We start from the raw sequence: 15,949 nt of genomic DNA, 5'->3' as shown, positions 1-15,949 counted from the left end.
TGAATGGTTAATACCTATCAAGTCATGTGACAAAGTTATGGCTTCTGTTCAGTGAAGCACTGAAATATAATCCATACAATATTAGTGGTTGTGGTTATAGTCAAGTCCATTAAATGTCCATACACAATGCTGGAAATGAAATGAGCACATAAGATTCAAGGAGGGAACAAGATGCAAGAACTGACACGATTCTACTGCCTGCAACATTTATGAGCATATACAAGATGTTACATGTTTTCCTTTCTTGTATAGCAACAACAGTACGTCATCTCCAAACAGCGTAATCATAAAGTTATTTAAAGCGTAACATAAAACTGCTTTGATTCTTCTATATAAGCACACACTGCAGGTAATATAACTGGTCCAGGGCAACAACTGTTCACAGGTGGCAAAAAAACAGCTTTTGTTGATAACCAAACAGTGGATCACATGTCACCAGTGCTTCATGGCATGCTCACATGCCAAGCAGTCTTTAATTTCACATTGCGGTCAACCAAAAAGGTTTTCCAGTAGTTATTTTTATAAAGTCAGTCAATGTATTTGTAAACCATATTGCAAATAACTAGATGATTTGTTCTGCAGCTTAGGGGTGGTAATGCAAAAGCTTCTGGCAAACACATTTGAGTTGGTTGAGCAAAATATGGCGCACTTGGTGTTTGTGTCCCCTACTTCTCGAATATGCAAATCCTGACTTGTATGAGGAAGCACAAGTTCATTTATGTCAAGTTACCAAATTGTGATATGTTTGAAGATTGCATCAATGTGCATGCACAGACATTAACACTTGCTAAGTGGACAGACAGATATTAAAAGCAGAGCTACTACTCACAGCAAGTTATTGGTGTCCTCTGTTTGTGTGTCATTGGGAGACTTTGTGTGCATATCAGTAATACTACTACCAATAAAACAATTTCTTCCCACTTGTCTCTCAGTTTTTACCAACAGTCTGCAGGAGCTGAAGCGGCCACTTAAGGTAAATGTCTTTCTCAACAACCACTCTCATAGACCAACTTATATATACATATTGAAAACACAGGAGATTTCCAAAAGTGATTGCAAACAAAAGAACTGTCATAAATGTTGATCCAAGGAATGCTCATTATTGCTTCGAGTGGTCAATTATAGCTTGTCCGTATCCAGAAAATGACAACATGAGCCACATCTCTAAATATCTTCCTTATTCAGATGCATTAAACATTCTGAAGATTTCATTTCCTACTGAACTGAAGTATATGTAAATATTAGAAAAACTATGACACTGGAGCTGTTATGTTTACAGTATACAGAGCTCTGAGCACAAGCAGATGATTATGAAGGGAGGGGGTGGGCAGAAGTAGTAGTATCACAGTTATTCAAAAATCATTATAGAATTATTTATTCAAATTATTCTATTCATACAGTAACCACTTTAGAAAATGGCAAACATGTTATAGCCTATAATACTCAGTGCTCATTTTTCTCATATTATCATGTATTTTGGATTTTTGTTGGTGTCCTACAGCTCTGGTTTCCCGATTTCATTCCATTGTTGTTTGAAGTTCCAACTGCGACACTTCTACATCTACCTTTATGATGAGACTTTCCTTACAGCATCATAATTTGTGTTGTCTTCACTACAATGGCCATCTTTTGATAAATGTACATCTTCTGCAGTGACAGTATATTTGTGGCACTCATGTTGACAATAGACTGGTTCAACAACATTCACCTTACTATTAATGAAGTGCCATTGGAATTCGTGAGAGTGATGAAATAATTAGTTGCTATAAAGTTAGCTTACTGGTAAATAAAGTTAATAACTGCTACAACAAGCAAGCAACTATCATTCAAAATTATGTAAAGCTTATATTGTTAGGGAACTACAATAACTGTAAAGTGAAATTCATATTTGTATGCAACAAAAAAGTGTTTCTTTCCTATGAATTAGTAATTAATGCAATAATGTGAGAGGTATTCAGAATGTGTGATTTAGAACCAAACTAATTTTCACATTTGGATGAACTAGCACTTTTTTCTCTTACTTCACACTGAAATCATTATGCTGGCAAATTCCTGCTTCACTGACAGGTAGTTTAACGTTTTGTTAATGCGAAGTATGAATAATCTATTCTGCAGTGCAATAAAATCTCCTGACAAATTAAAAGTGAATGCCAAACAAACTCAAATACCAGACCCTTGTTTTTTGTAGGAAATGGTCGTACTGTATACTATAAAACTCTTACTTTTTCTTCCAAGGGTTCTGGTCCAGTAAAAACAGGAAGACCAATCTGTAATTTCCCATTTACGACATGAACAGTAGAGACAGAGCACAAGCTGAAATTGTGCAAGAAAATTGATCAAGTACTGTCCATGTCATCCTGGCGTTCACCTTAAGTTACCGAACCATGACGACATTAAATGAGGATGGCCAGATGTGGTTTGAGTTCCATTCCTCACGAACGCAAGTCCATTGGTTAACCATTGCACCACCTCTGGTACAGTAATGCACGCAAAGTTTTGACAGAGGGAAGAAGGTACTGTCACATTGAAGCTTACAGACCAATCAAGAGTCCTGTGTGGACAGTTCAGTTACTAAGAGGGTACAAGTTCTTGTCTTGGCCAGACACGCATTTTATTTTTGTCTGTCAGAAAGTTTGCAGTCACAATACCCTTTGAGAAACCTACTGCAAGCTTACAACTCATAACCCTTTCATACTTCAGTGCTGTCATTTCATTTTTAAGATTTATATTAAGCATAAAGAACCCATATATATCACTTGTTCATTCAACATTATAATTATTTTTTAACATGAATATAATACATATTTTAACACCTCTGCTATGGAGGTCCTGTTTGACAAGTAATACTGCATGATGTATATTATACAATTTATTGTACTATGTTTTACTGTCAATAAGAAGAAACATGCCTGACAACTATTAAATCCCCATGAAATTAAATGACACAGTTTTTGGATTGGCATCTTAAGTGTCATTAAGGAACAGGAGTTGAATGATGAAAAACAGAAAGAAAAATCTATAAAAATAGTTCTGGGTTAGTGGTTTCTTAACAGTCAACACAGAGAAAGAGAACCCTGTAAATATATTGGATACACCCAAAACCTAGCTCGCTCTTTTGTCACATGACATCCTAAAAGTCATGGATTGAGGCAATCAGATGGATGCAGTACTTTTTGATTTTCTTATAGCATTTGGCTCAGTACCACATATACACTTATTATGGAAAGTACAATTGTGTTGGTTATCAAGTGAAATTAACAGGTCCAGAAATAACATCAGTCACACCTCAGAGAAGTCTGTTGGAACCACTGTTGTTCACAATACTAATGGCCTGGCAGACAATATTAACAGTAATCCCAGGCCTTTAGTGGACTATACAGTTATCTGTAATGAAGTGCTGTGCAAATATCCAACCAAGTGTTGAGAAGATTTAAAAAAGTGGTGCAAAGATTGACAAATTGCTTTAAATGTTCATAAATGTAAAGTTTTGCTCTTCACAAAATACAGAAACTTAGTATCCTATGACTGTACTAAGACACAACTGGAATCTGTAAACTCACATAAAGACTTGGGTGTAGAAATCTGTAGGGATATAAAATGGAATGATCACATAGACCCTGTTGTAGGCAAAGCAGGTGGCAGATTTTGGTTCATTGGTAGGATACTGGAAAAATGCAGTAAGTCTGCAAAAGAAATTGTTTACAAAACACTTGTGGGACGCATAATAGAATATAAGTGTGAGGACCCATACTAGATAGCACTAACAGGTGACACTGACCATATACCAAGAAGAACATCATGAATGACCACAACATGTTTGTCTGGCCAATCAGAGAGCATCACGCGGATGCTGAAAAACCTGAACTGTCACACTAAAGATAGATGCCAAATATCCAGTGAGAGTCTACTTACAAAGTTTCAAGAACCAATAACAAGTGGGTGCTAGAAATACACTACAGCCATATATGTATCACTCCCGCACAAGCCTCAAAGAAATATTAGATTAATGACAATGTGCATTGTCACTTAAGAAGTCATTCCTTCCACCCTCCATACACAAATAGAACAAGGAGAACCTTAAAACATGGTACAATGGGAAGTACCCTCTGCCATACAATTCATACTGGTTTGCAAAGTATAGATTTATGAAAAGGACAGGAAATGATTTTGTGTGTAAGTAAAACACAATGTTGAGATAGTAATGGAAGGAATGATGCAGCAAGGAGCAAAGTCTGAACATAATTGAAGCATCTTTCAAGATGGTAGAAAACGTATAGACAGCCTTGCTGTTTGCATGACAGAACTGCTTCAGGTGAGTTTGCGTCTGGATTTATGCCCACTAATGAGAAATGAGAAAGTACTGTCTGTAGCATGGAGCAGATATACCTGTAGTTGAGCTCCAACTGCATTCCACAGCTCTCAGTCCATACGGCAAGGGAATCCATAGTCGGGGGCAAGGGGGTCCACACTAGCACTCGGGGGCAAGGAGGTCCACTCTAGCACTTAGGGAAAGTATAAAATATAGTTTAGTCGGGTGTTTTTCTTTCAAGAAAATGATTTAAGAGTTTGTAGAGCTTGTAGGCTTAGAGAAAGCTTTTGGCAATGTTGACTGGAATACTCTCTTTGAAACTCTCAGAGTAGCAGGGTTAAAATTCAGGTAGCGAAAGGTTATTTGCAGCTTTTACTGTTATAAGAATCGAGGTGCATGAAAGGGAGGCAGTGGTTGAGAAGGGAGTAAGACAGGTTTGTAGCCTACCCCCAATGTTATTCAATCCATACATTAAAAAAGCAGTATAGGAAACCAAAGACAAATTTGGAGCAGAAATTAAAATTCACAGAGAATAAATAAGAACTTTGAGGTTTGCCAATGACATTGTAATTCTGTCACAGATAGCAAAAAGGCAGTCTGAATGGAATGGGCAGTCAATGTCTTGAAAGGAAGATAAGATGAACATATACAGAAGCAAAAAGATGATAATGGAATGTAGTTGAATTAAATCAGCTGATGCTGAGGGACTCAGATTAGAAAATCAGACACTTAAAGCAGTAGATGAGTTTTGCTATTTGGGCAGCAAAACAACTGTTTTTCTTTTTTTTTTAAGATGATGAGAAATTTGTTAATGTCGAGTATAGATTTAAGGGTCAGGAAGTATCTGAAAGTTTTTGTATGGAGTGTAGCCATGTATGGAAGTGAAACATGGACAATAAACAGTTTAGACAAAAAGAGAAGAGAAGCTGTTGAAATGTGGTGCTAATGATTTTTATGGGTAGATCACATGGTACTGAGCAGATTGGGAAGAAAAGAAATTTGTGGCACAACCTGACTAGAAGAAAAGAAAGGATTGGTTGGTAGGAGACATTCTGAGACATCAACAAGGGAAATGAGGGGGGGGAGTAAAATTCACAGAGGGAGATCAAGAGATGAATACAATAAGTAGATTCAGAAGGATATAGGTTGCAGTAGTTGCTTGAAGATGAAGAGATTTATACAGGATAGAGTATCATGGACAGCAGCATGAAACACATAAACAAACACTATCAGTGTTTATTATTATTTAATAGTGAAACTCTGTTCAGTAGCTTCATCAGTTAGTTTGTATTTATGCTTATTCAATTACTTATGATTCTACACTATTATATTCTTAATGTGACAAAGGCAGATAACATGCATCATTTAGTGTGTTGCCACATTTCTTGTACATTAATAGTCCAATTAGAGAGAAATAGTATCGGCTTTCCTGCTGTATCATTTTACTTAGGGACCTACCTTAATTATAACACACAAAGTGTTCTGCATTAGGACTCTTCGCTCATCATTGATTGATGCAATGATTCTTCTGGTCAGATATTCTGCTGATATTGCAGTATTTCTGCCACTCAGTGGTCATGTACACAAACAGCAGTGAACCATGTACACAGATTAGAAAAAAATATTATGAACAGCTACATAATATACCTTAGAATCACCTTCAGCAACCACAACAGGTACCATTCAGTTTCATTTAATCTGCAACAACTGTCCTAATTATGAGGCACAAGCTAAAGTACCAGACCCTTAACTGTTTCACAGTACATACTGTAATGACTCTTTAAAATGCAAACAAGCAGAGTGACAGGGCCAGTGAAAGTGTTATTTCAGTTTCATCTGTGAAGTGCAAGGCATCTACACCTATACTCTGCAAATCAACCTGAGATGCATGGCAGAGGGTACGTCCCATTGTACCAGTTATTGGGGTTCCTTCCCATTCCATTCACATTTGGAGCACAAGAAGAATGATTGTTTGAATGTGTCTGTGATTGCAGTAATTATTCTGATCTTATCCCCACAGTCCCTATGTGATCAATACGTAGGTGGTAGTAGTATATTCCTAGTAATCATTTAACACTAGTTCATGAAACTTCGTTAATAGACTTTCTCAGGATGTATCTTCAAGAGTCTTCTAGTCCAGTTCCTTCAGGATCTCGGTGGCTCTTTCCCATGGATAAAAAAAACCTGTGACCATTCATGCTGCCCTTCTCTGTATACATTCACTATCCCCTGTTAGTCCTATTTGGTAAAGGTCTCCCACATTTCAGCAATATTCGGGAACTGATTACACGAGTAATTTGTAAGCAGTCTTCTTTGTAGACTGATTGCACTTCTTCAGTATTCTACCAATAAACTGATGCCTACCACCTGCTTTACTCACAACTGAGTCTATGTGATCATTCATTCCACATCCCTACAAAGTGTTACACCCAGGTATTTGTACAAGCTGGCAGATCCCAGCAGTGACTCATTGATATTATAGTCTTAGGATACTACATTTTTTTCATTTTGTGAAGTGCAAAATTTTACATTTCTGAACGTTTAGACCAAGTAGCAAATCTCTGCACTACGTAGAAATCTTATCAAGACCTGACTGAATATTTATGCAGCTTCTTTCAGATAGTGCTTCATTAAAGATAACTGCTTCATCCACAAAAAGCCTGATTATAATATTAATATTGTCTGTAAGGTCATTAATATACAATATGAACAGAAAGGGTCGCAACACACTTCCCTGGGGCACACCCAAAGTTACTTCTACATATAACGATGACTCTCCATCCAAGATAACATGCTGTGTCCTCCCTACCAAAAGGTCCTCAATCCAGTCACAAATTTCACATGATATCCCAAATGATCGCACTTTTGACAGTAAGCGTATGGGTGGTATTGAGTCAAATGCTTTTTGGAAATCAGTAAGTACTGCATCTACCTGACTGCCTTGATCCAAATCTTTCAGTATTTCATGTGAGAAAAGTGTGAGTTGGGTTTCACATGATCAAGGATTGGCATTGAGGAGGTACTATGCAATGCAATGAAATATATGTAATAGTGTCAACTTAGATGTAGCAAACTTTAGAAAAACATGAATATCTATTACATCAGTCTAAAAAAAGTAGCTGTCACCTTCCCTCAGTAGCACAATAGACAACTACACTCATTAGGGTAATTACACTGCAAATTGTTCTTACACACAGGTATTTAAATGGCAGGAACCATTCTTGGAACTGTTTGTATTAAGTATGGAAACAGCTACTACTCCCATGAATATAAATTATACAATGAAATTCAACCACCATTCCTGTACTATGACTCTAAAAAATAAAATTAAATTAAAAAAGGGTGGATTTTACAATTTCTTAAGTGTGTCTATTATACATTAAAATAATTCTAGCTTTTTACTAAAGGACACAGCTGTTAAAAGTTCAGAGTGTGATTTTTGACAGCCTGACATAAAATAATATTTCTCAGGATTTACTAAGCCCCTCATGTCAAAGGGGTACGGGGAAATTTGCATGTAAATGAAGATGGGGATCTGTCTTTCCTCTGTTTACTATGTTAAAGATTTACATTGTAGCCGTCAACTAATAGCCTGAAGCCATTCAAATTTATATTTTAATTCTCCATCCTGCACACAAAACAGACTAATCAAGTGGAATAGATAAATGGAAACAACAGCTGCTAGTAATACAAGGTGTGAAATTTTGATGAACCCTGGTAACAAGTCATTCCTTATTGCCTGATACTCATTGTGTCAACATAATATCACACAATGGCTCTCAAGAAATGACTCTAGAATAAGGAAAAAGACTCAAACCAGACTATACTGACATAATACAAAATGTAATGTACACCACTTTGTAACTCCTCAACAAATCACAGTTTGGATTTCAAAAGAATTATTCTACTGAGGATGCATTACATGTTTACTCACCAAATTTAATACGAATTAAATAATACAATAGTGTCAGCTTGTAGTTTCTATGAAATTTCTAAGGCATCTGACTGTGTGAATCATCATATTCTCCTAGATAAATTGTAGTTTTATGAGACTGATGGTATAGCCAACCAGTGGATAAAGTCGTATCTAACCAAATGAATGCAAAAAGTTGTACTTAGTAATTCAGTCAGTGTAGTCAGGGGACATTACTCTCTTTGGAGGGAAGCCCCATATGGGGTTCCCAAGGCTAGTGGGGGAGATAAATCCGTAAGTTGACATGTTTTCATTCAGTAATGTCATATGTAATAATATTCTGGAGTAACTCATCTTGAAAGCAAGTCTTTATTGCTCAAAAACGTGCTGAGAGTCTACTGTCATCGTGCAGACATCTATTTAAAGAGTTGGACATTCTGACTACTGCTTCACAGTATATTTATCCCCTATGAAGTTGGTTGTAAATAATCCACTGAAGTTCAACAGTAACAGTGATGTACATTATTACAATAGCAGAAGAAAAACTGACATTTATTGCTCCACATTAAGGTCGTCTTTAGCACAAAAAGGGGTGTGCAATGCTGCATCATTAAAAGTTTTGGGAACTTATCCAGGGATACAAAATGTCTGACAGATAGGAAAGTAAAATTTGAAAACAAACTAGAAAAGTTTCTGCTTGACAACTTCTTCTGTTCTGTAGAATAATTTCTATTACCGTAATATGTAGAAGTTGATTGGTAGGAATTACTAATTCACATCTGTAGATTTGTAAAATTATATATTTTCAGCATGTAACCATATTTAAAAATTAAGCTGTGATGTCTGCGTAAAATGAGGCATTCCACATTAGTATAATTTACCATGCAAATAATCCATGGAACATGAACGTAACTAATTAAATTTTGTGAGATTGACATTACAGTGAGAAATGGTTCCCGTGAGTAACTTAGTCTGAAAGTGCACTGGTGAACTTTTATGAAAACAGAGTTCAATATTTCACCTGCTTTAAGCTCTCTTTTTTTTTTCTTCTACTTCTTCCTTCTATCCCTTTCATTATCCATCCCACACTTTTATTTGATGAGGTGAAATTAAGAAAGATTTTGGAAGACAATATTTCATACAAAAATGAAACTACCAAAATAATATTGCATAAACTTAATATATTCACAAAATTTTACAGTTCACATGTTTAAAAACAGTACAGATAAACAATATCAAAAATAAAATCACCAGACACATAGTGAAATAAGATCTTTTTCTTTATAATGCCATGCCATATGTCAACTTTAATAATTACTTAGTGTTAAAAGTTCAGCCTTACTACACATAACATCAAGCATAAATATGGTAATGAATAAGTACAATTCTCCAATGTCAGAAATCTGACCATAAATGCATTAGATCTGCAGTTTTGAATTGGTAATATTCTTGGAATCATGAAAAGATAAATAATAATGATGAAACCCCAATGACAGTGAACTAACACTCTTACATATTGGAATTTGAAACAATTAGAAATAAATATATAATTATGAGGGAACAATTGACTCATTCCAGTTCCACCATCTTTCTTGATGGCTATCACTACTGAACTTAATGTCAAGTGTTTTTCTATATTCTCCATCAATGTTGAATTGGGTCCACATCTCTATGCACAAGCATACAATTATAGATTACAGAATCCAAACATATTAATCAGAGATAGTAGCTTTGATTTGCTGCAATATTTTGGAGTTGTTATGGCAGCGGGGGTGTTAATTGCAGTGCTAGTTGTACACAGTGAACCAATTATTAAATATCAACTGCAGTATGTCTGACAAAAAATGAAGACTAAAACTGTATTGTATAGTTGAAACTTATGTTTAAGATAAATCAGATCAATACAGCCAGTTACAATGTAGCTTGTATCTGACAAAGTTATCAATTATGCCAAAATTATGGAAAAAATATATGTATATTTACACACCCCCATATACGATCACTAGAGAAAATAGATTTCAACGAGATATGTAATGCCTTAAAAACAGTTTAAAAAATATAAATAAAGGTCAGTTAGGTATGAGCAGGCAATACACAAGAAATGAAAAAATGGTACTCAGTACATACGCATTCTCTCACAGCAACACAGTTTCCAAATAAATTAAGTGTTTCATACATAGCTTTCAGTAGTTACTATTTGACAGTGATAATACAGTACTTGGAAAAAAGTTTGTGGATTACAAAACATTTGATGCAACTAGACAACCAAGATTTTGAAAATGTTACACAGGTTGTCAATTTTAACTAACTTAAGCAGTTATTCCAATCATTGAACATTTTCTCTTGCAGAGGCAAATAGAAAATACAAGTTTCAAATATCTCAATAAGTGTATAAAAATACATAATTCCTGATGAAACATCTCATTTCCTACTAAAATATAACTTTAAAACTCAAATTTGATGAGTAAAAAGACTATTGTCCTTTGGGACATTCATTTCACTCTAGTACTGGAGAGCACTAAAAGTTGGTTTTTCACAATTGCAGGCCATGTCCCACTACTTCGCTTATGAGAAGGCAACAGCAATATGAAATCTGTCAATAAGAAATTCTAAAAACAAACTGCATGCTCTCATGTTTTCACTATAACAGAACCAACAGTCTTCACGTAATGTATCTTTCTTTAAGATGATGACAAGATCTAGTGAAAAATTAATATCAAACCCCAAAGGATGTTTCTCAAACAAACAGAGAAACTAAACACACTCCTATCTAAAAAGTCACAGACTCTGTAAATCTATCAATACTATTCCTGGTTTGGATTTATTTACTTAGTTGTACAACAGTAATAAAATTTTATATAAAATTTAATAGAGTTACTTGCACCGGATCAAAATAGATGAACACATTTGTTTTATTTTGTTACAGCATCAGTGACCCACAAAATATATTTGGAGTGTTGCAGTTATGTTTTCCATAAAATTTGAAGCTGTTCCCACTGATTAACATACGCCCCTATATTTCACAACATGAAAATTATGGTTAAGTCATACTGGCAGGGATTTATATTCTCTATAGACAACACAATCAAATGCTGCTCTAGCCAACAAACTAAAGTATCACAATACATTTTTACTATTAAAGCTTTGCAACCTTCAAATATGTTCCCCAAACTCAAATATGATCATATTAATCATCATGGACAAACCATAAACTTTGCCAACCTTATGGCTAAGTCTGTCAGTCATTGCAGTGCAGGAGTTGACCCACCAAGATAACATGCCAGTTCAGATACACTACTGGTAATCAATTTAGCCTTTATGGTGGGTCGCTTCAGTCTTGAATGTGCTGCGAACCGATGGCAACCTCCAAATGAGTAGTAGTAGTCTCCACCCATGCTTCCCTTCACCCAGAGAACATCTATTGGTGGTACTTCATGGCATCTTTTTGGATCCTGAAAAAAAAAAATAAGTTCTTGAATTGCACAGAATATACTCTCACAAATGTTTAAAAAGCACTACCGTTACTTCCCACTTGCCTCCAGAGTCGCCATAATACTAGATACTTTTGCTTCATCAACTTCTAATGGAAAAGGTCGTATGAGCACACACATTGGAACATCGTACACTTCCTTTATTGAACGAGTGTGGATTGTATCATTATTCAATTCGTGTGTTTTATCCATATCTGCTGCTTCACCTAAGAATAAAAGTTTCCTGTTACTACAAAAATAAAATTTTTCCTCTAAATTATTCTACCAGGTGAACCATAACAGCGTGTTACATCATAACAAATACGGAGTACTACCTGTTGCTACACTGCGACGACCTGTTTTCAAAACAAACTCTTTTAAAAACCAACACCGTAGCGACATTTAAAGATTTACCACCGTTAGCTTAAACACTTCACAGTCGGCTGTGCAATAACTTCGGAATTATAGTATAACTGCACGATATTCACACTAACAGAACTGAGTGGCTTTTCCTCTGAGTCAACAATACGCCTTACGTCTTCCTGAACGATTGATGCTGTCATGTGCACATTACACAACTTCCTGCGAGAAATTCTCGAACCAAGGGTAAAATGTTTTCGCATACCAAATGAAATATATCAATAAATGTGCAGTTTCTTCTCATAAAATGTAATAATAAAAAATATGGAGCTAAACAATGTATCTTAGAAAATTGTTTTAATCGTCGTACAATTTAATCTTCAGTTTTACAATGAAAATAAAAAAATAATAGTTTTTCTACAACGAGAGGGACAAGAAAAATAATACATTTAAATTCTGGCGATAATTTTGTATTACCGAGATAACGTTACTCTTTTCCTAAGACATGGAAAGCGAAGTCGCTGCTTAGCGGTTGCGACTGTGTAGTTATAGTCTGTGTATGACGTGTGGGCATGGCGCCAAAATTTGCAAACGATGTTCGCACACGCTTAATGTTCCGCACGATATTTATTTTGAATGCAAATCCTAAATACACTTAGGCTAAACGTAAGACTTGCACGCCCGAGGTCTAAGGTAAACTTCAATAATTCTGTTTTTTCTTCGTCGTGCGCGCCAATATAAGATAAACATAAAACTTCTGAAACCGGAATTCAAAACCACAAAACGGTCAAATGACTTTACGATACGGAAACATTCTTCAACAATGTTGTACTGATGTTAATGGAAACACTTATTCAATTTAGGATACACAATGAACACTTTATACCAACCGTCGAACCAATCTGAAAAGCTATTGCAGTCTTCTTTGAACGGATCATAACGCATTTTGCTAAGTGGTTCTTCAAACATCCAAGGCCTTTTACGTGAAGTCATTTCTGCTGCAACAGTCATACACGAGCGCACTTTGTAAGTACGGATCACTGCGAGCTTACGCGCTTCGCTCAGCACACTTTCCACTGCAGCGTCTAACTAGTAACTACAACTGGTACAGCAGTCTTAGTGGTGGTTTCTCGCAGGCAGCCGAGCATCAACGGAAACGCACGAGTCTTACCGGCGTCCCCAGAGCTGTGCTAGGCGTTTCGCACTTCCCGTATCAGCATTGATTAGTTCACAGCTACAAAGAAGACCATCCACAATGCCTCTTCCTGATTTGAAAGAGATTGTAATTAAAACTTAAATCGATGAAAAGATTATGTTAAATTTTTAATGCGAATAAATATTACTACATCGACAGAAAACTTCAAACTTTAATTTACAGTCTGTTACGTAGATTTCTCTCTGTCGTAAGAATGAAACTTAATAACCAGCCAAACAAGTTTTAGTAAACCTGAGAAACAGCGGACAATTTTTGAAAATTAGGTCTACTTCTACATCATACTCCACAAACCACCTAACGGCGTATGGCGAAGGGTACTTCTGGCACCATTCCACTTGCGAATGGTGCGTAGGAGGAGTGATTGTCTGAAACCCTGTGTATTAGTTCTGATTTCTCGAATTTTCTTGTCGTGATCATTTCGCAAGATGTATGCGGGGGAAATACCTTGTCCGACTCTTGTCGGAAAGCACTCTCTCGAAATTTCGATAGTACATTTCTCCGTGATGGACTAAATGATACTGTGACGAAACGAGCCACTCTTCGTTGGATCTTATCTCTTTCCTCTATCAGTTCTACCCACTAAGGATCCCAGGTTGATGAAATATACTCAAGAATGTCGAGCAAACGCCTTGTAAGCTACTTCCTATGAGTTAACATTGAATCTCAGGTTGGCCTATGCGGTTCCTGCTATATACTGATGAGCCCAAATATTATGACCACTGCTCACCGTGAGGTTGAATGCCTCCTGCTGGTGTTGGGCGCACGTAACGCAGTATGGAAAGAATGTAAGCGGAAGAGAGAAGTCATTATAGCGAATATACGGGCCGCAAATGCGGAAATCCACTGATATAAGCGGTTTTGACTAAGAGCACATGGTTGTGGCGCCGCGGCTGGAAACGAGAATCTCTGAAACGACGAAGCTGGTCGCCAGTTGTCGTACTACTGTCATAAGGAACTATGAAAAGTGTTTGAAGGATAGTGAAATAACGAGAAGGCTATATGGTTTTGCACGAGCGATCTGTGGCAGATCAGTGCAGAGTACAATTAAGAGCGACGTGTTGAGTCCTATGTGTAAGGAAGTCTAGAACCCATCACAAATCTGCTGCGGTACTCGGTAAGCTTGTATTTTTTTCATTGCTTCATTTACAATTTCATGAGTTCGTTTATGTGTGAGTCATGGAAGATAAAGTCATATGGCATTCGCATGCAATTTTCTTAGCATATCATACGAAATAGCCGGCCGTGTGACGGAGCGGTTCTAGGCGCTTCAGTCCGAAACCGCGCTGCTGCTACGGTCGCAGGTTCGAATCCGTGAGTGTGATATCCTTATGTTAGTTAGGTTTAAGTAGTTCTAAGTCTAGGGGCTGATAACCTCAGATGTTAAGTCCCATAGTTCTCAGAGCCATTTGAACCATTTGAGCCATACGAAATATACACTCCTGGAAATGAAAAAAAGAACACATTGACACCGGTGTGTCAGTCCCACCATACTTGCTCCGGACACTGCGAGAGGGCTGTACAAGCAATGATCACACGCACGGCACAGCGGACACACCAGGAACAGCGGTGTTGGCCGTCGAATGGCGCTAGCTACGCAGCATTTGTACACCGCCGCCGTCAGTGTCAGTCAGTTTGCCGTGGCATACGGAGCTCCATCGCAGTCTTTAACACTGGTAGCATGCCGCGACAGCGTGGACGTGAACCGTATGTGCAGTTGACGGACTTTGAGCGAGGGCGTATAGTGGGCATGCGGGAGGCCGGGTGGACGTACCGCCGAATTGCTCAACACGTGGGGCGTGAGGTCTCCACAGTACATCGATGTTGTCGCCAGTGGTCGGCGGAAGGTGCACGTGCCCGTCGACCTGGGACCGGACCGCAGCGACGCACGGATGCACGCCAAGACCGTAGGATCCTACGCAGTGACATAGGGGACCGCACCGCCACTTCCCAGCAAATTAGGGACACTGTTGCTCCTGGGGTATCGGCGAGGACCATTCGCAACCGTCTCCATGAAGCTGGGCTACGGTCCCGCACACCGTTAGGCCGTCTTCCGCTCACGCCCCAACATCGTGCAGCCCGCCTCCAGTGGTGTCGCGACAGGCGTGAATGGAGGGACGAATGGAGACGTGTCGTCTTCAGCGATGAGAGTCGCTTCTGCCTTGGTGCCAATGATGGTCGTATGCGTGTTTGGCGCCGTGCAGGTGAGCGCCACAATCAGGACTGCATACGACCATGGCACACAGGGCCAACACCCGGCATCATGGTGTGGGGAGCGATCTCCTACACTGGCCGTACACCTCTGGTGATCGTCGAGGGGACACTGAATAGTGCACGGTACATCCAAACCGTCATCGAACCCATCGTTCTACCATTCCTAGACCGGCAAGGGAACTTGCTGTTCCAACAGGACAATGCACGTCCGCATGTATCCCGTGCCACCCAACGTGCTCTAGAAGGTGTATGTCAACTACCCTGGCCAGCAAGATCTCCGGATCTGTCCCCCATTGAGCATGTTTGGGACTGGATGAAGCGTCGTCTTACGCGGTCTGCACGTCCAGCACGAACGCTGGTCCAACTGAGGCGCCAGGTGGAAATGGCATGGCAAGCCGTTCCACAGGACTACATCCAGCATCTCTACGATCGTCTCCATGGGAGAATAGCAGCCTGCATTGCTGCGAAAG

General features: G+C 38.2%; 1 protein-coding gene across 2 annotated transcripts; it reads right to left on the bottom strand.

The window, feature by feature from the left end:
- Window positions 1–9,383: 9,383 nt before the first annotated feature.
- LOC126298515 (sulfiredoxin-1) lies at window positions 9,384–13,232 on the bottom strand. Of its 2 annotated transcripts, none has more exons than XM_049989870.1 (3): window positions 12,943–13,232; window positions 11,759–11,919; window positions 9,384–11,674 (listed from the first exon to the last, which is right to left on the bottom strand). In XM_049989870.1, exons 1-3 carry the CDS (start codon window positions 13,061–13,063, stop codon window positions 11,465–11,467), a joined length of 492 nt encoding a protein of 163 aa, XP_049845827.1. In that variant the 5' UTR covers window positions 13,064–13,232; the 3' UTR covers window positions 9,384–11,464. The 2 variants fall into 2 exon arrangements, with proteins under 2 accessions (XP_049845827.1, XP_049845826.1); XM_049989869.1 differs by lacking the exon at window positions 12,943–13,232 and adding an exon at window positions 12,028–12,920.
- Between the last annotated feature and the right edge of the window lie 2,717 nt (window positions 13,233–15,949).

The sequence above is a fragment of the Schistocerca gregaria genome, chromosome X, assembly GCF_023897955.1.
Source record: "Schistocerca gregaria isolate iqSchGreg1 chromosome X, iqSchGreg1.2, whole genome shotgun sequence".
NCBI classification, from domain to species: Eukaryota; Metazoa; Arthropoda; class Insecta; order Orthoptera; family Acrididae; genus Schistocerca; species Schistocerca gregaria.
This window is presented reverse-complemented; position numbering and strand designations above follow the sequence as displayed.